The sequence below is a fragment of a genome, unplaced genomic scaffold (assembly GCF_019419815.1).
Source record: "Pyrus x bretschneideri cultivar Hongxiangsu unplaced genomic scaffold, Pyrus_bretschneideri_v1 Contig10, whole genome shotgun sequence".
In the NCBI taxonomy this organism is placed as follows: Eukaryota; Viridiplantae; Streptophyta; class Magnoliopsida; order Rosales; family Rosaceae; genus Pyrus; species Pyrus x bretschneideri.
In genome coordinates, this window is record NW_025999391.1 from 1,079,610 (window position 1) to 1,099,965 (window position 20,356).

A 20,356-nucleotide genomic window follows, 5' to 3' on the forward strand; every position below is an offset into this window, starting at 1 on the left:
CTTTAATAAAAAACTACATTTTTATACTAAAAAATTAATTATGACATTATTTATTTTATTTTTTATTTTGTTCTTTTCGCTCAAACTTAAAATTTTCAAAACATTTTCATTAGTTTTCGCACAGAGAGAGAGAGAGAGAGAGAGAGAGAGAGAGAGAGAGAGAGAGAGAGAGGAGAGAAGAAAAAAAAAAAAAGGATAACATAAAAGGTGAGACCGTCAGAGAGACTGCATAGCTAGTTAGCTACTGTTTTATAATTGATTTGTGTCTCTCATGCTCAGTCCCCCATAACAACTTTGTCGTTTTAGCTGTCATACTGAACCGCAATCACCATCCCCGCTCAAGTGCTCCCTTCCTTCCTCCAATCACTCTCTCTCTCTCTCTCTCTCTCTCTCTCTCTCTCTCTCTCCCTCCCTCCCTAAACCCCTGCATTGTCCTCACTCCCAAAGCCTCCCACATCACCGCCATCCTCCTCCCTCACAGGCCGTCGCAGCTCATTCCCACTCTCCACCTCCTCCCTGTTTTAGAGAAAGGTCCCAACTCAGAAAAATCATAAGATACTCCACATGGATCCCTTCTTTACGTCTTCACCTTCATTCACTTTCAGCCTTCTTCTCTTACTTGCCATGGCTTCCACAGGTAAATCTCCAAACTTCCACTCTCTCGGCTTCTCTGCTTTCATGGGTTTTCCGTAATTTCATCTGGGTCTCTGTCAAAACTCACATTTTCACTAACAAGTTCACAACTTTCTCTCTCTCTCTCTCTCTCCCCCCTATGTATTTTGTGTTTCAGGTGTTTTAGCGACGACATTCACATTCGTCAACAGATGTGACTACACAGTATGGCCCGGCATTCTCGCAAATGCGAACAGTCCTACGCTCGACTCTACCGGATTCGAGCTCCCCCAACAAACAGCCCGCACATTCCAAGCCCCGACCGGCTGGTCAGGTCGTTTCTGGGCCCGAACAGGCTGCAGTTTTGACGGATCCGGTTCGGGGTCCTGCACCACCGGCGACTGTGGCTCCGGCCAGGTGGAATGCAACGGAGCCGGAGCCGCCCCGCCTGCGACGCTAGCCGAGTTCACTCTTGGTACCGGCGGTCAGGACTTCTACGACGTCAGCCTAGTAGACGGGTACAACTTGCCCCTTTTTGTCGAAGGGACTGGCGGGTCGGGTCAGTGCGCTTCGACCGGGTGCTCCACGGATCTGAACAGGATGTGTCCGACCGAGTTGAGGGTTGGCGATGGCGACGCGTGTAAGAGCGCGTGCGAGGCGTTTGGAACTCCCGAATATTGTTGCAGCGGCGCGTATGCCACACCTAACACTTGTAGCCCGTCGGTTTACTCGCAGATGTTTAAGGCGGCGTGCCCCAAGTCATATAGCTACGCCTACGACGATGCTACGAGTACGTTTACGTGCACCGGTGCTGATTATACGGTGACCTTTTGCCCCTCTTCTCCAAGGTAAAAAGATTAAAGCTATATGCTTTTGCCTTATTGCTTCACAAACTTTTGTTGAACGTATTTCATCATTCAGGGATTTACGTTTAAATTTTTATGAGCTGAATTCATATACGAGACCTTATAAATTTTGACATGTGATAAAATCCCAACAAGCTAATGATTATTCCTTGAAAAATTAAAATATAAATATGATCTAATATTCTCTCTTTTTGTGATTTTCATTTTGTTGTGGGTGGTTTAGTGGCTAATTGCCAATGCCATGCTGCCAAAGATTCTCCTTTTAATGTTTGATTAAGTTTTGGGGTATTTTACTTATAATATTTGGGTTTTTATGTAATTAATTTAGGTTGGTAAGATTGCTTTTGCATGTGATTTATGTATTATTTTCATCACTTTGGACTGTCACTTTGTAGGGTTTCTGATTAATTAGCTGGTTTTATATGGTTTCTTCTAACATTTGATCATGTGGGTATGCAGTCAGAAATCTTCTAGAGATTCAACAACACCAATGACAGCAACACCATCACAAGGGGCTGCTACTTCCGGGTCGGATCCCGGGTTTACTTATTCGAATTCCGGTGCCGGCTCAGGCGGTGCAGTGTCTGGTTCTGGTACAGGTGCGGGTACGGGTACTGGGGCAGGTTCCGGCACGGGGGCTGGTGAAGCAATGCTGGCAGATGGGTCATGGTTAGCTGGTTTGGCCATGGGAGACTCACCTAAGGCAGTACCTCGCCCTACTCTACACCCACTCACTGCCTCTGCAGCTTTATTTATCCTCTTGTCCTATCTCTACCTGTAGCCCTTGACTTTCATGCACCATCATGTGAATAGCACGTGACCATAAATGTAAGACAATGGGAAGTTTTCCTCCGACTCTATGATTCCTTGGCTTGTTGGTCCTCAATGTAAATTCTTCACGAGGTTTTGAGTGTTTAAGTGGTCACCGGAGTTTTGCCTTTGGTAGGAAACGCTGACAGATTCATCAAGATTGTAAAATCCATCAACATTCCCTCCAAATATCATTGCAACATACACATCAGAAGAGTTGCTCTTTACCCTTTTTTATCGCAGTGAGAACATATGTCAAACAAGAATGCTAAAGTGTCAGTCTCTCAAAAGCAGTTCGATCCATGCCATGATATATCGATCATTCAAACATCTTAAAGATATCCCTCCATTCAGCAGCACCTTAGAGGATGACATAGCCCATAAATAAAGTTAAGGGCAAGGTTCTAACGAGGAAATGCTTGGATGCCTAGGTACCCATAGACAAGGAAAGGCATAGTAAGAGACGAAATGCTTTAGGGAGTTGAAAATAAGCGTAGATCCGGAGATCATTGTATAGGTTAACATTTCGAACTAAATTAATTATGCAATGCTACGTGGAAAAGTTAATACATTAGCGTCATATATTTAGTCTGGAATGTCATACTGGCATTCCGAGGTGTAGTTCAAGTCCTTCATGTAGTAGTAAGTGCCCTTTTTCTTTCCCACTTAAAGCTTGTCTGAACTCTGAAGTCTGAAGGTTCCGCCGCTATGTACTTATTAAAGCAACAAATGAGGATTGAAAACCGTTCTTTTGGTCTTCGACTGCCTTTTTGTTTTTGGGTTTTGTTTCTGCTTTGATTTTGTATCAAAAGAAAGAGAATTTGTGTGTGGCTTGTGAAGGTTTCTCTTGAAAAGGAAGTGTATAATCGAATGCGTGAGTAAAACTGTAGGCTGCTTTCCGTTTGAGAGGCACCACTTTGCGGGCATTTCAAGTTTATGTTTAATCTCTCTAAATTTTTTTTTCCTACGATTTGTGAGAGTTCAAGCACGTGTTGAAGTAAACTTTGAATACGTGCAATTACAAGATAAGAAAATATGTCGTGTTCATGGGAGTTACATTGAGTTTAGAACTCGTTTTTTGCTCACTCATTCCTACTCAATATCGAGCAAAACTTATGTATGATAAATTTTCATACCATGTTGCGTTCGTATAATGAGCGTTATAGACAAGAGGTGGTACGAAATCCTAAGTTATTTCCATGTTATTATTTTGTTTGGTGAGAGAGTGCATTGGGGTTGAAATCGTAGGTTGGATTTTCAAAGGGAAATAACCTAATCGTCAGTGGGTTTTGGGGACCCAAGAACAAATGCAAAACAAATCTTTACAACTAAAATAAAGAGGGATTTGGAGGAATAGTGGCAGATTTGTGCAAATGACATAATTAGCTACCTTCTAATGTTTGATGTAATCATAGACCATCAACTTTTCTGCCGAAAATTTGCATAAAAGGAACATGATGTTGAAGTTTTTGAGATGAGAATATAGGCTCTTTTTGGCCCACCTTTGAAAATTTTCATAACATCAAATGACTTTTTGGACCAATCCTTGCAAAATTCGCATAGTGATTATTTACATTGGCGTAAGCGAACAGCTTAATTAGTCCTAATCGAAGTTTTTTCGCCATTTCTTTTGATACAAGTGATATCAGGCAGAGAAAACTAAAGATGACTATATAAATGATTTTAACTACTTGAGTTACAAACTATTTACGTGCTGACGGAAGTTACTCAAGATGGCGTATGTTGATCTGCAGGCAATCAGATTTTAATGAACAAGGGGACTCATAATGCTATAGTAGTATTAAGCAGTTTCTCCATTAAGTAAAATGTGGGTCCTTCCCTTCCCACCAGAATCAAATCCTCAATTTATTGCGTTCTAATGACCTCGCTTGGTGCCTGGACAAGTTTTTCTCAAACAATAATTACCCTTCAATTATATCCTAACCACTGTTTGTGTAGGATAATTACACAAACAATAATGACCCTTCCCTTAGATTTTTTTTTTCTTTTTTTTTTTTTTTGAGTGCATAATTACAAGTTCAAACTATAATTTTGGGCCAATGTAGTTTGGGCGAAGTTCTAATTTGATGCATGTAGTTTTAACATTTGCATTTTTTAATGAATTTTTCAGCAAAATATACATGTTTGGGTCACATATAAGGTGTTTTCATACTTACAAAAAGTTTGTATTCTCCGTCACATTTGTCACTCGTGTGCTACTTTTGTCGACAAATTTGACTAAACTTTAGAAAGCAGATTCACCAATTTGGCCTAATTGCAATTGTTACATGAGTATCAAAAGGTTAAGTCTGCTGGGAATCATGGCATCTTAGAAAAGTAGTAAAGAAGTTGGTGTGGAGTAAATGTGAGATACAAGCTACACAGGGGGACAATTTCTGCAGATTAAAGCAACAGCACCAAAATAATTTAAGATGGGCAACTACGGATTCTGAATTATTCACAACCTCAGGACTTAATGTTCTTATACTTAGTTAGAATTATCGAGTAAACTGTCATTTGATCTCGTGAATTATTATTCCAGTTAAAATTGATTGATCTCTCGGATTATTTTTTAGGAAAATTAATGAAAAATGCTTAAAAACTTTGAGTTTTAACGAAAATGACAAAAATGTGTTGTAAGTGAATAGTACCAGGATTGACTTTTTAGAGTAAAAATGTGATTTTTCGTTAAAATAAACACTACCGGGAGCTTTTCGTTAAAGTTCCCCTATTTTTTTTGGTCCCTGAACTGTTTTAAATTAGTTAGTTAACTCCTCACCATCAAATTCAATGAAATTCAATCCATTTTACTGTCAAATACTAGCACATGATTAACTCTTGAGGGTAAAACCGTGCCAGTATTTGACGGCGAAGTAAATGAAATTTCATCGACTTTGATAGTGAGGAGTTAATTTTTTGATTTCAAATAGTTTAGGAGGTTAATTTATCAAAAAGTAGTTCGGAAGGTCCATTTTAACTGGAGTAGTATTCAAGGAGTCAATCCGTAGGTTACTAAATAATTCTAACTATGTAGTAGAACATTAACTCCTGAGGTTCTAAAGAATTTAGAATCCTTAATTGCCCATCGAGAAATGCTAAGGAGACTCCAAAGTGAGAGTCTCCGCGCACTTCATGTTTTTGATATAATGTTTTATAATATTAGCACGGGATTTGTGCCAAAAAGATGAGGTGGCGGAGAGTCTATAAAGAGTCTGACTTTTGAGAGAGTTTTCTTAGCATTTCTCTTGCCCATCTTAAATTCTTTTTGTGTTGTTGCTTTAATATGCAGAATATTGTCCCCCTATGTAGTCTACATCTCACATTTAGGATGACAAATTTAACACGAGTAATAGTTCAGGAGGTCAAACGGTAGGTTATCTAAAACCATTTGTATACAAAATTATAGATTTTCCTTATTAAATTGTGGATTTTCTACTTTTTTGCTGAAACTAAATCTCTATATAGTTAGGAGATATGGGCGTAGCCAAGTTCGTCATAAAATAATGTTGTCCGCTTTGGACCTAAGTTTGAATCATATATAACACAAAACTTCTCTGTCGATTCCTTCTAGTTGAGCCTTTCGGTCTGTCATTATACCTTTTCTTATGTATTTCCACACCCCTAATAGACCCCAAAAATGGACAGCTTCCTTTTCTTTGGAACACATACAAGATTTGTCACTACAAATGGTAACTCCACCATTAACTACTTCATTTATGAATTTCCTAGTAATAGAAATACATGTCCTAGCGAGACATAATTTATAACCCATTTTATCATCAGGTCGAGGTGAAGACCAAAGGTCATGAGCGACCGATCAGGTAGAACAATTCAAAGATAAAGAAGTATCGTTAATTTTTCGGTACCCTTTTTTAGCTTCTAGAATCTATTTCTTAGTTCAAGATCCCTCTTACTAACTAGAATCAAAGAATTACTAAGCTAAACAACCTATTTCTTAGGATTACGAGGTCCATTCGAATATGATATCCAATTGTATCACAATTGAATGCTAACATGTCTGGTTTCTTCACCTTGACACAGTGAGAATGTTGAGCTTGAAGTCCTATTGCCATACTTGATACTTACTCTATATTCACCCAAGAAACCATAGAAGCTGTATGATCCATGCTCATCTGTCTGGCCCTCTACCTCCCCAGTTTGCCATTCTTTCAAGAGCTTGTCCACCATATCACCAGCAGGTAGGTTTTGAAGGTTATTGTCTGTTAGGCACATTTGGTAGCACCCATTAGGATGCAATGCAGTCCAAAGCATTATCCCATTCACCGATGGATGTGAGAAGCCTTCTCGTAAAACTTGTTCTAGATAAATTGCCTATGCACAACAACAAAAAATGTAGTAGGTTAGTCCCGGAGTAGAAAATAATTTTACATGAGATTGTTTCTGTCGTGCCAAATGCTTTGCTTAAAACCCGAACATTAAAGTTGAACACATGTCATTTTGTAACTAGGCAAGTGGTTGGAACAACTCCACGTAGTTTTTCGTGCCCTTTATGTAGAGAAAAACTTGGGTAGGAACGCCCGACCACGTCATATGTATGACACTCTCACCAGAGCATGGGATGTTGATCCCATCTAGTGTGAGAGCTATCCTAATCAGGCAGTCCTACCGTAGTTTCTGTTCCTATGCGTAACAACTTATTTACCTGTGTTTCTTTGTCTAGAGTGCTGCTGATATCAACCTCTGTGAGCCAAATTGGAAGGCCTAATGTGGCCAACTTGTCAAGGATTGCTCTCATTAGAGGGAGGTTTGGTACTGTAAAATGACCCTCTAGTCCAATCCCATCCATCAATGCTCCACCATGCCTCAGCTCCCTCAACCTTGAAATGTAGGAATCAACGGTCGAATTTACATCGCTGCAAGTCTCGACCACATTAAAATCATTCATGAAAAGGGTTGCCAAAGGGTCAGATTTGTGTGCCGTCTCGAAAAAATGCAATGTGGCATTGGGGCCAAGCTTCTGCTCATAGAAATCAAAGTGAAGCATTTCATTGCTGACGTCCCAATGGACGAACTCTTCTCTGTATTGGCTCATTAGGCTTTGGATTCGGGAGTTTACCGCCAAATGCAGCTCGCTGCCAGTGAGGTTTCGAACCCATGGCGGCGTGTATTTGGGATCTTCCCAGAATATGTTGTGACCTCTAGCAATGACTCGGTTGGCACGCACAAATTGCAGCATTTGATCTGGAACGGTGTAGTTGGTTTTGCCCTGTTCAGGTTCCGTTGCATACCACTTGAGTTCGTTCTCAAACACCGCGGCATTGAATCGTTTTGCGAACCAATTCTGGATTGTAAATTTTGTTATTAGCTAGCATTCTCAATGTGACTATGTTGATGCATTGCATAAACAACTTAAGACTCGATTTTACGAGAAAAATTTAGGCTTTTTAGCCAAAAATGATCCTTGAGATTTGCATAACTCCTCACTTTGGTCCCTGAGATTGTCCACCATCCATCATTTTAGTCTTTCCATTAAAAAATCTGTTTTAAGTGTCCTGGAGCTCTTGGCCGGAAGTTTCGGCGAGTTTCAAAACTTTGTAACTCAATCGTTTCTTAACTAAATTTGACCCATAATATATCAAAATGAAGATAGGAAAGTGTAGAATAAGATTATACCTATTTGAAAAGCCCAATGGTTGCCGGAGATTGGCGGAAAATAGCCTCAAAATTGACTGGTCCAAGGAAAAACTGGAAAACTTGCCGGAAACTGGGCAAAATTTAAACGTTCATAACTTCTTCAATACTCGACGAAATCAAGTGATTCAAAAACAAAAATCATAATTCTCGATGAGATGAAGAGAATGGTACCTTTTTCAGTGGATAACTCGCTCTTTTTTGGCCGAAAAACAGCTCGAAAGTGGCTGTCTTGGTCTCGAGTTAGCCACTTTCGAGCCGTTTTACGGCAAAAACACGGCGATTTGACCACTGAAAAAGGTATCATTATCTTCATCATATTGAGAAGTATGAATTTTGTTTTTGAATCACTTGATTTAGTTGAGTATTGAAGAAGTTATGAACGTTTAAAGTTTGTCTAGTTTCCGGCGAGTTTTCCAGTTTTTCCTCGGACCAGTCAACTTTGAGGCTATTTTCCGACCATCTCCGGTAACTATTGGGCTTCTAAATAGGTATAATCTTATTCTACACTTTCCTATCTTCATTTTGATGTATTATGGGTCGAATTTGGTTAAGAAACGATTGAGTTATGAAGTTTTGAAAATTGCCCAAACTTCCAACCAAGAGCTCCAGGACACTTAACGGAGTTTTGAACGGAATGACCAAAATGATGGATGATGGACAATCTCAGGGACCACTTCTATTGATTTGAAACCTCAGGGACCAAAGTGAGGAGTTATGCATATATTAGGGACCATTTTGGCTAAAAAGCCAAAAATTTATGTGAGGTTGTTCCTGTCACGTGACAATGATGAGTGACATAACAGTTTAGTTAAATGATGACTTTGTTTATATTTGAGGATCAAAATTTTTATTTCCTGAACACAATAAAAATCTATTCTTAGCTTAGCATTCTCGTTATTGTAATGTTGCTTATGAGATTGGTTTTTGCATAAAGGGCAATTCTTTCAAGCGTAAGGCTCGATTGTATGAGAAAAACTTATATCGGTCAATTATTGTCACGTGAAAGTGTTGAGTATCAAAACAATTCATTTAAAATTAAGATAACATTGGTTAAATTTGATGATCAAAATTATTTCTTAAATACATGTCATTTTTTAACTAAACTGTTCTGCCACTCAACAATGTCACACGATAGCATAATGATGCGGACGGGCTGGAGTGATTCCAATTATCCTTTACTATTGTTTTAAGATAAGTTTAATGTGTTTTTGCTTCCGCTAAATTATTTAAATTCCGCTGCCATACTCTGTCCTACATCAAATATCCACGCAAGTTTTTCTATGAGTATGGACTGCATCCTAACCTGATAGGGCAGATTGCCTAGAATGGTCTTGGCAATTGCGGATCCAAATGGGAAATCTTTGGAGACTTGCTCTACGTCAATTGCCGCTCCTTGCAGCCTCTTTCCCTGCATATCTGAGACATGAACCGTCACGGCACGCTTCCGTTTCTATTGACAAACAAAGAAAATATTACACAAAATTAACAACTTTCAGTCTTTCGTAGTTAAATTAACCAGAGATCCAAATCAGATGAAAATATATATACTTACAGTGTTGATCATATATTCCTGATATGCATTCCATTGTTGAACACCAAATGGCTGCAAAGAAGAGCTGGCAATTTCTATGTTTACAGCACTGTCATCTGCATTCTATACACAATCGAAACAAAAGTATTAAAAATTTACATTAAATTTTGAAACTTTTGGGGACAGTAAAAGATAAGTGGTGAAATACGTCGAGTAGGAAAAGTTACCTGAAAGAATAGGATGGATAATTGGGATGGCGAGTTTAGGACAAAGCCACCCTTGAGAAATGACCAGCATCTATCCTTAGCCAAAACAGTTCCTACACAGTTATATATTTCATTTTCTGTCCTTAGGCTTGCCCTTATGAGACCTGAGCCTGTACCCTCTATCTTGACCCAACCTGTTAGATTAAGCACAAACCATATGAGCCCAATGTCATATCCACAAGTGGCTAAAGTTGTAAGTCTCTAATTAGTGCAGTGCAGTCACGCGTACATGAGTGATTTTGTTTTCCTTATGCAAAAGATATTAAGCAATCTACAAATGACCTCAAGCCTTCGACACTGGTTTATGCAAGTTCAAGAATCAGGGTTACCTAAGTTTTATTCCTATAACGCTTATGCTTGCTTTGGTAGTTTTTTAGACACAATAGGCTGGGCTGGGCTGGGCTTTGGTCTTTCTGGGTAATTTGTTTAGACATAATGCCTAGCTAAGCTTAGCCCAGTATGCTCATGGCTCATCTATTATATTAGAAATATGTTGAACAAGACAAACATAGCAGCAATCCGTTGTAGTCTAGTTGGTCAGGATACTCGGCTCTCACCCGAGAGACCCGGGTTCAAGTCCCGGCAACGGAATCTTTTTTTCGTTTCTCCACCAATTTTTTACCCTAAATTTCCGAGAAATAAATAGTTAATTAACGAGAAGGATAAAAAGTTGAGAAACCCAACTGGAGAAACAGTAAATGGTGCCCTGGGTGAGATTGTGCAGTACGAACGATGGTGAATAAACTCCACTGCTTGTAGAGGTTCCCAACTGATCAACGATGATCCCGCCGCCGTACAGAGGCTCCTCCGGCTGCAACTTACACTGCCCTAACAAAACAATTGATCTGGGTGATGAAACCACAATTCCCACATATGATTTGTTCGCATTTATCTTTTACCTCAGTGTAAGCAGTAGGATCATACAGGGGGCCATCTGCAATGTGGAAAAACAGTAAAAAAAAAAAAAAATTAGTAAGTTGTGAAAATTGGACATCTATGCATTGTAGAAAAACCAGACGAAATGAGAGAGGAAGGGGGAAGAAGAGTGAACCAAATGAAACAACAAAGGAGGAGGAGTCCACGAGGAGAAAGAAGAACAATAGGAAGCTAAATGTGATATTTGTGTCTTCCATTTTTGCTCGGAGGTTGGAGGCTGAGTTGTGTAATGTTCTACTACTGCAAATCTGAAACGGCTTTTATAAGGGACACTGCTTCGCTACTTTTTGAGATAGAGTCATTTATCTTTCTTACAAGTTGCAGTTTGATACGTATATACAGGTATAACTCATTAAAACAAAGAAAGAAAAACTTATGCAGACCAGCCAAATATATTACTTTTTGTTAGAATGGAATATGAAAATTTGAGGTTATGGGTTTAATTTATAAGTAAGAAGAGTTTATATTGGACCACTTCTTTTATTTTTAGGTCAAATATAATCCAAAATAATGGAAGGTTCAAATAAAAGAACGTAGTTGAAAATGAGGAGGTGGAGGTCACAAGGGTTACAGTGCCCGAAGGGGACACTGAGGAGTCCGTGGGCTGGTCACATGTTTGTGTGAGCGTGAAAGCTTCATGTGATGGCCATTAGTTCATGGACGCATCAAACATTCCAAACGTGAATTCATTCTTGTTTTTTATGTGGAGAAGAACATGGTCATGATATTCGTTGTTAATCGTAACACCACCACCACGTAGTGTTAGTGGCGGATTCAAATTTTTTTTTAAGAAGGGTAAAGATGTAGTCTGCCTCTCGTTACTTACTAGTTACCATACATCAATCTCTTTGAAACATTTTGTCAGACATCTTATTTCTGTAGTAGTGACGATTAAGGAGAATATCAAAATCGTTAGTAAGTTTCACGTGTAGCAATACAGGTGGACAGGGGCAACTATGTACACTCACTAACTAGATGAATTGGCCTAGTTGAGTCATGATATATCATGTTTTTATGTATTAACGTCACATATAAAATATAAACTCATCACCCAATACCAATATGAATGAGTAACATCATCTGATATTACGGGTCACACACAAAGTCGTTTCTGTGTTTAGTCTACTTAACTTCATGTTTAAACTATTTAAGAACTTAACTATTGAGGGGATTAGACTTGGCTCCCAACTGCGTACGGAGGACTCGTGAATATTTTTTTGGAGTCTTTGTAAGTACTGGATTGGAATTAGCAGTACGTAGCAACTGGGTTGTATATCATAAAAAGTAAAGCTTTATGTCACTGTTACAATTTAACAGTTAGCTACGTATAATTACAATAATAAGGTAATTGTGTCACAATTGGTGACCTCTTTTTACTAGCAGCTTGGCCTATTTGAAAAATACAAACCAAGGGTTTGGCTAATTATTTGTGCCAATTAAGAATAGAATGACTTGTGTGAGAAAATGTACAACAAATCCAAAATTGTTACATAGAATGACTTTAATTAGATTAGGAGAGATTCTCTCCCGCGAATAAGTTTTAGTTTTAGTGATATTATTGTTCAATGACATTTGTTATATGTCTAAAAGTGCATTACCGTCAAAATGAATAATTGTCAAGTAATGAAATTGGGACATGAAAGAATTAATTTCTCGTTGAGAGGGGGATTCAAAATCTTAGGCTCTGTTTGGTGGGCTGAATGGGCTTAGACAATAGGAATAAAATTGGATTGGTTAGGCTTTTAATTAGGGATGTCAATGGTTTGGTTTGGAGACGAAAATGTTATATTCATCCCTATAACTATGAAAATTAATTAAATCCATAACCGTAAATTAACCGTCAACGATTATCCATAACCATACTTATCGTGTAACGGATTCCCCAATGGTTAACGGTTATAACTATCTTCATCAATACAAAAAAAATATTCATTCAATTGAGGCATTATAATATGATACATACTAATTTCATCATTATAATAATAGATACATTGATGATATTGGCTTATGTTTGATCTCTTCCATAAGCACCTTGGATTCTTATTGGTTTTGATTCAAAACTTCTTAATCTTATTGGTTTTGATTCTAATTCTCAAGTTAATGGGTTCGGTGAATATACATATATATATATATATTATATTACAATACTATATTTATTATATATAATATCTATTATTAGGGTCAGTTTCGTGAGCGGGTACAGATCAAGGACCCCTTTAACCATATTCGAATAATATTTTTAATTTTTCCCATATCCGAAATATAACCAAATTTTCATTCTTAAATCCGTTTCATTCAGACGGTTATCCACGATTATCGAGCTTAACTGTTTGGATTGTCATCCATACTTGTAATATTAATCTATTATTTGGTGGTTTAGTCAAACTAAGACTTTAAAGGATTTTAAAAATGATAGATTTTATAGGATTTAAGAGGATTAAAGATTTCTACAAAATTCATATGGATTTTAAAGAATTTGAATGGATTGTGGTGGAAGGATTTGAAATTCTAGGGGGTGATGTTGGATTCTTTTTAGTCTTGGTTATAACTCTCAAATCTCACAAAATCCACAATTTATTGAAATCTTCCAACATCTTAATTTTTTTAATACACTTAGATTTGAATGGATTTTAAAATCCTTTAAAATCTTTTAATTAACTACATCTAAATTTGAATGGAATCTAAAATCCTTTATAATCTTTTAATTGACTACACTAGAATTTTAAAGCCTTATAAAATTATCTCAAATCCAAGTTTGACTAGACTAGACGTTCTCCGACTCCCTCTCTCACTCCACCCTCTCTCTCCTCCTCCGTCTCTCCCAATTTCTGTCTTTCCAATCCAACCAAAACAAAAAGAAAAAATCAAAAACCCAACAACCATCGCTCAGCCATTAAAATCCCACCATCTCCCAATTTTTGTCTTTCCAATCCAACCAAAACAAATAGAAAAAATAAAAAACCCAACAACCATCACTCCGCCATTAAAATTCCACCGTCTCCCAATCTCTGTCTTTCCAATCCAACCAAAACTCACAGAAAAAATAAAAAACCCAACAACCATCAATCCACCATTAAAATTCTACCATCACTCCGCCATTAAAATTCCACCATAAAAACAAACCCAAAACCAAAAAACATCACTCCGCCATTATAATTCCACCATGAAATTGCAAGCTCCTCCTCACCATCTCGTCGTCTCCATTGTTCTTTCCCTCCACCTCACTCCTTTCCACGCTCTTCAATTTCAAACGCTCACTACAATTCACAGAAGAAATCTCCACCAGCCCCTGTTTCCAGACAGCTCACGACGGAAGACGATGCGGCGTTGAACCCGAATTCGATCTGCAGTCGCTGCTGCAAGTGAACCAGTAGTCAATCTCTGTACCCTCTGAACTGAATTGCACCAGAATATCGTCGGTCACTGCTCAGGACCCGCACACGACTCTGCTTGCAATGACCCATCCAGAACGCCGCTTGCGAAGAGAGAGAGAGGAGGCCTGTAGAGAGAATTGATATTGATGACACAGGGAGGAGAGGAAGATCGAGCGCCGTTGCCTCGAAATGGGATTTGTAACCGTGTTAGGATTTGTTACCACTCTATTCTGGACTCACCAACACATCCTGTCCAAATTCTATTATGACACAACAAACAACTTAGCAGAATAGTTCTATTTTAGGTTCGATACAAATTTAAATCAAATTATTGTTAGTTCATTATAAAGTTAAGTTTATTATTCTCTTTTTTAATATAGATAATATCGTATGTTCAGAAAAAAAAAAAAAAAAAATCACAGCTTATCTTAACCGGCTCATCAAAAAGCCCTTTTAAGGGATTAGAGTACCATACGTGGCAGGATGCTTTGGCTGCAAGTCTTGTGATATGTACGTTTCTATGTGTTTATGCAGAAAGCCTTCACGGGTTGACCAATGATGGCTTTGACCTGTCACTCGTGCACAGTATATAAGAGAAAACCATAGGTATAGATCTACATGCTGTATTGTATTGTATTGTTTTTCTACGTTGCATTTTAAGTGGCTCAAAACTCTTCTTGGGTTTTTTGAAACACAAACAATTGTTAGTTTCCAAATGTATGTCACAACAAATGCAATTAAAAGATGACACGGGTTAATATTTAACAATTGGGTTTAGATGTAATTCGGCCGAATGTTGACCACGAGAAGTGGATCCTGTGATGGTTGGTTAAGTAACATAATAAGTCAATCATAATTTGGTATAGAACTCGACATTAATTAGAGTTGAAACTAAGACTAGCATTAGTGGTAAGTCATCGTCTACTTTAACTAATTTAAATTGAGGTGAAAGCTTTTCCAACTGAACTAAAACTTAAAAACAAAAATGTTTAGTACGTATTTAAGATGAAAATAGCATTTTTCATTTGGTATTTAATTTAGAGAAAATTGGAGTATTGATTTTTAAACTTTGTTTCAATTAGAGCTTGGCTCATGGATTAAAATTTTTGAAGAGTATTGGTTCCTAACCCTATCGAAATGTGGTGCAATGGTCTTTTTAGACAGCTCCATAATAATTATGTCCTTGTTTTCCCTTAAAACCTTTTATTTTGAGCAAAAGTTGTAAAACAATAACTCGGAAGGATCATTACTTCAAATTGTGACAAGATCATGGATCAATACTAAAATATTTTAATGTTAGATAGAGGCCAAAAAAGAAACAAAGAATGGTTGGTAAATACGTAAAGCCAACCCCATTGGTGGGAATGTAATCCGATTATCAAAAAAATTACAGACTAAATACAACAAGAACTAATCAATACAAATTTCGCAGCCCAAGGAAGCCCATCAAACATAATGCAGGCCTCAAAAATTCACAAATCCAACTTAATTCAAATTCTAAATGGAGGATATCACTGGACTAAAATTAAGCCCATCAATCCTCACCTCCCAAGTCCAACATTTTCTAAAACTAATGGAAAGAAAATTCAAACTTAAAATAAACTGAAAATTTGATATTACCGCTTGAAATTATATTTTCCTCTACTAAAACCCATCTCCTTTTGTTTTCTTGAATAAAGCTCGTTGACTAGCCTCCAACTAAACAAATTCTTTAATTAAGTTTGACTTTTCAAATTGTGTATTTTTCGAATGCCTAAACTACCCCAATTAATACTTGGATGAGGTTTTTGGATCAGTTACTTGTTATATCTATTTAATTAATTTTATATAGTTTACAAAATAATTCATGCCAGTCATTGTATATTCAATGTATTAACTTTCAAATTGTTATAACGTGCCAATTGAAAAATAATAATACTAATTTCATAATTTTGTGCATTACATATATAAGTTAATTTACCTACCAACAAAACAATAAACCTAAAACAGCTTCAGCTAATATTCAAATCCTTAATACACAAAACAAAAGCCATATATTCCGCACAATTCTTACCTATAAAATAGTCTAATTTACCTATTACATCAAACCAAAATTTAAAGGGACCAAGTGCTACATTTGTTTACCCTACTGTGTGCCATTAACCACTCTCCTTGTTTTCTTGCCAGCTTGAATCCTCGTGTAAAGATTCTTGGTTCTAATGGACAGCAAAATGTCCAAACCAAACCCAATAACACAGGCAATGGCCATGATGACGAACACGAGCCTGTAACAATGTGCGCCGACGCAGGTGTTGCCACCTCCTTCCGTGGTGGTAGCCTCCATGTCGTACAATAGTCCGGCAAGCAAGCCGGAGAAGAGGAAGGAGCCCAGTGGAAGGTTGAGGATTAGAATGTTGTAAATAATTCCATAGCACTTGAGACCAAATAGTTCAGATGCGGCGGGGACTGTGACGGCAAGACGAATTCCATAGCAAATGCCAACGACGATCGAACCGATGTATAGCGAACCGGGCATGGCAATGGCCATGAGGATGTAGCCAACAGCCATTAGAATCTGAGAAGCAGCATTCCATAGAGGTCTTGGTATTGCAGCTTTCCTGACATTACATTTGGGACCAGAAGTGTGAAATGTTGGTTGATTTTCTTAGGCCACATTAGTATGCCACCGAAAGTTAGTTGGCAAAAATCTTCGGACAATGAAGGCTTGTGGATTTTCCAAGCATAGATATTATACAATGAAGGCCGTCGGCTATCCTCTCAATTGTCATGCTCTAATTAATTCCTAGTTTGAAAATTTTATTGGAAAAATCCGAATCTTCCTATACTTCTTCAGAATTATACCCCAAAAGATACTACATATAATTTCTAACAAACACTTCTGAAAAAGGATAATTCTGGTTTTACTTGACATTTTCAAAAATAGTTTAAAAAAAAATAAGGAAAAAAAGCGTAGCAAAAAAAATATGAATAATAGTTAGTTTAATTCTCCTGATGAAGTATACGTAAAGAGGAAGAGTGGGCGTTGAGTAAAACAACCTGATGAAGTACTCCGAAATCATACCCGAACCGATCCGCCCGAAGAAACCCCAAATGCTCGTCAGCGAAACGAAGATCGACACGTCCACGTATCCGAGCGCCAATCCAATCTGCCCCATATTGTTCATAACCGCCAGACCCGTCCCCACCCCGCACAAAAACGACACGAACAAAATCCAGAAATCCAACGTCACCATCGCATCGAAGATGGTGTGGTCCTCCCCGAGCACCGGCCTCCTTTTCGCCTCCACCACCTCCGCCGCCGCAGCAGCCACCTCTGGCTTGTGCTGTGTGTCGTCCGCTGCCGTCTGCCTCAAAAGTGGCTCGTCAGATCGGGTGTTTGGATCTGGACCTGACTCTGACGCGACCAGGTCCGGCTTCGAGGCCCACGCGGTGCAAAACTCGTACGCAGGAATCGCGAGCGGCGACGCCAGGAGGATTAACAGAATGACGGAGAAGATTAGGGACAAGAGGTTCGAAGGGTTTGGGATGAAGTCGTAGGCGAGGAGGTAGAGTGCGACGCAGACGGCGACGGCATTGATGACCCAGAAGTATCTGGAGTCGCGGTTGTCTTGGGAGGAGGAGGAAGAAGGGGGGACCTCGCGGAGGAAGAGCATGGCGGTTACGCACACGGCGAAGGGGGTTACGGTGAGCATGAGGAGGAAGCTAGCGGGGTCGTTGTTGAAGAGAGCGGCGCAGAGTTCGGTGAAGATGGCGGTGCTGAGACCCACGTAGCCCTTCAGAATCCCCGAAACTGGTCCCCGGTTTCGCCGGAAGTTTCGGATGCATGTGACGAGAATCGCCGTGTTCATCCACGTCGTGCTGTTGCCGCCCATGCAGAGAAATATACACATCTGAGAGAAAAATTAAACTAATTGTTAGTTTGATTGCACTCTTTAGTGTTCCACGAAAGTGCCGACCGATTTTTTAATGGGAGACTTTAAATGCAGTCCTTAGTTATGAATTTTCTTTGATTGAAATCTTGTTGGTTTTTAATTTTTGATCAATGTCCTTGAAATTAATGTAATAATTTATTTCTATGTACGTTACTATATTTTTTAAATTAAAAATTAGAAATTTTAGTTGTTTATATAAATGAGATTTTAAATAAAAAAAACTATAATTTGTGGGATTACAAATATTAAAATACAAATATACTATTGTGTATGTGTATATATATAAACATTGGTACATTCCAAAAAATTAATTGTATCAAAACATGGGTACATTCTTCAAAATCACAAAAAAGAAAAGAAAAGAAAAGATATTAGGCTTAATAACATTAGTAAATTTCTTCGATTAAACTTGACATGGATACATTTTAAAATCAAAGAAAAAAAGAATGTACCCATATAAGTTTAAAAATGGATTAGAAAAAAATTGAATAGATTTTATATAAAAAAATTGTATATTTTACATATAACAAATTTGTATATTTAAGAATGAGTACATTTTAAGATTAAAAACTTTTACATGAATGGGTACATATAATTAGCATGGGTACATTTAGCAAAATAAAAGTACAAATAAAAAAAATATATGGGTACAAATACAAATAAACTTTCAAAATATATGGGCACAAAAAGAAATTAATATATGGGTACAAATTAAAACTGAAAAGAAAATTGGTACAAATTAAAAATGGGTACAAACTAAAACTAAAAATATATGATAACAAATTTAGTCATAAATATAAATATACTAATTGTAACATTTTTAACATTAAATGAATATATTTAGAAATAAAAAAATATTTTATTATTGAAATAATTAATGATGTTACTAATACCACCTTGATCAAAAATTGAAAATAAATAGGATTTTAATCTAGTAGTAAAAGGAATGATGATAACCTAATTTCTCTTTTTTTTTATTTACCTGCCAGTAGGAGAGGGGCTTGATTCTTTCGCTGACGACGAGCCACTGGGCGCCGTAGCCGACGAGACCCTCGACGGAGCCGATGAGGAGGATGACCCAGGTCGGCAGTTTATCGGAAGCCAGCCCGGCGAGGAGACCGAAGGCTTTGCCGACGTCTTTGGCGACGGAGAGGTTGTTGAGTTCAAGCTGGGTGAGGCCCATGAGGGTTTTGAGGGCGGCGGAGTAGTTGGAGAAAGTGTAGTTGTTGCCGGAAATAGCTTGGACCCAGACGGCGGTGACGAATCCCAGCCATTTGGTGGCAAATTCCATTTCTGTGTCAGTCTGAAAAAATCGCGGGGAGACTGGAGAGAGTTTGGTTGAATAAAGAAGAAGAAAAGTTTTACAGGCGGTGGGCGCTGTTGAATTTACAGCGGCAAGTGGCTGGTTGGTGCTTTTGGCGTTGTCTTCCCAGCCCCGCTTCCTGTTCTCCCAATGTCTTTTTAGTGAATACTCTTTTACTACTATACTTATATAATATTGAGGTAGAAGAATCGCATAGAAATTATAATTTATGAGAGTCGAACCTATTAGGACTAAGATTTATTATTGAGACCTTTAACTTGTAAGCGAAAAATAATATTAGTACATCGTAATGAAATAGTATAAAATTTGAGAGAAGAAGAAGAAAAGTAAACTCAACTAATAATGGGAGAAGATTCAACTTGTGTTTGAATCACTCTCAAAACCTAACATCGTAATGAGTAATGCTACGAAGACTAAATTTGCGAACTAAATGATTTTTCATCAATAAGAAATGAGCACGTTTATCAACGTTTAAGTAATAATCCAATTATCAATTTCTATATTATTTAGTTTACAAAATTTAGTTTACAAATTTAATCTTCTTATCGTTACTCAACTTCCAATTACATAGTACTCACTAACACATATAAGTAGGAAGAGGAAGACTTATGAGAGGCCTACCTAAGAAACAATCCAGAAGGAAATTCTCTCCACATGGCTTGTATCATTTGGACGGGAGGTCATGGTGATGATCTATAAGTTGTTTCACGTGTCAATTACACGCTTGAGTTTCGAATTTTTCTTTTCTTTTTAATAAAACTTTATCCAAGTTAAGATTAATCGAGTATGGTGAGTTTGTTTGAATTGTTTTGAATCATGCAAGACAATATTCCATAATATCCTTGACGATGATTACTAATATTTGAAAGGAATCTTTCAAAACGAAACCCGGATTGTACCAAGTATTCCAATTTGTAATTTTCTCCATAATGAAAAATGGTCATTGCTCGTAGTTTCCTTGCGGGGTAGTAGTGCAAAAGCAAACAAGGAAAATCGAAATCGAATAATGAAGTATTGGAAAAGTATCCAATGTAACGCGTAGTATTCGCC

At 37.8% G+C, this 20,356-nt stretch overlaps 3 protein-coding genes and 1 non-coding gene across 5 annotated transcripts; 2 read left to right on the forward strand and 2 right to left on the reverse strand.

Moving 5' to 3' along the window:
* Window positions 1-258: 258 nt before the first annotated feature.
* LOC103932379 (thaumatin-like protein 1) lies at window positions 259-2,515 on the forward strand. Its single transcript, XM_009341959.3, has 3 exons — window positions 259-637; window positions 791-1,460; window positions 1,938-2,515. Exons 1-3 carry the CDS (start codon window positions 565-567, stop codon window positions 2,257-2,259), a joined length of 1,065 nt encoding a protein of 354 aa, XP_009340234.2. The 5' UTR covers window positions 259-564; the 3' UTR covers window positions 2,260-2,515.
* A 3,454-nt stretch (window positions 2,516-5,969) lies between these two features.
* On the reverse strand, window positions 5,970-11,090 carry LOC103932380 (endo-1,4-beta-xylanase 5). 2 transcript variants are annotated; one of them, XM_009341960.3, is made up of 8 exons: window positions 10,792-11,090; window positions 10,640-10,674; window positions 10,425-10,563; window positions 9,702-9,874; window positions 9,496-9,597; window positions 9,247-9,393; window positions 6,952-7,590; window positions 5,970-6,620 (listed from the first exon to the last, which is right to left on the reverse strand). In XM_009341960.3, exons 1-8 carry the CDS (start codon window positions 10,871-10,873, stop codon window positions 6,285-6,287), a joined length of 1,653 nt encoding a protein of 550 aa, XP_009340235.2. In that variant the 5' UTR covers window positions 10,874-11,090; the 3' UTR covers window positions 5,970-6,284. The 2 variants fall into 2 exon arrangements, with proteins under 2 accessions (XP_009340235.2, XP_048420498.1); XM_048564541.1 differs by having other exon boundaries at window positions 9,702-10,568; window positions 10,792-10,898.
* On the forward strand, window positions 10,259-10,331 carry TRNAE-CUC. Its single transcript has one exon. It is a non-coding gene; the product is annotated as a tRNA-Glu (tRNA).
* Window positions 11,091-15,951: 4,861 nt separating the features above from the next.
* LOC103932378 (protein NUCLEAR FUSION DEFECTIVE 4) lies at window positions 15,952-19,530 on the reverse strand. Its single transcript, XM_048564547.1, has 4 exons — window positions 19,373-19,530; window positions 18,965-19,285; window positions 17,087-17,940; window positions 15,952-16,647 (listed from the first exon to the last, which is right to left on the reverse strand). The coding sequence occupies exons 2-4, from the start codon at window positions 19,271-19,273 to the stop codon at window positions 16,176-16,178; spliced, it is 1,635 nt and encodes a 544-aa protein (XP_048420504.1). The 5' UTR covers window positions 19,274-19,285; window positions 19,373-19,530; the 3' UTR covers window positions 15,952-16,175.
* Between the last annotated feature and the right edge of the window lie 826 nt (window positions 19,531-20,356).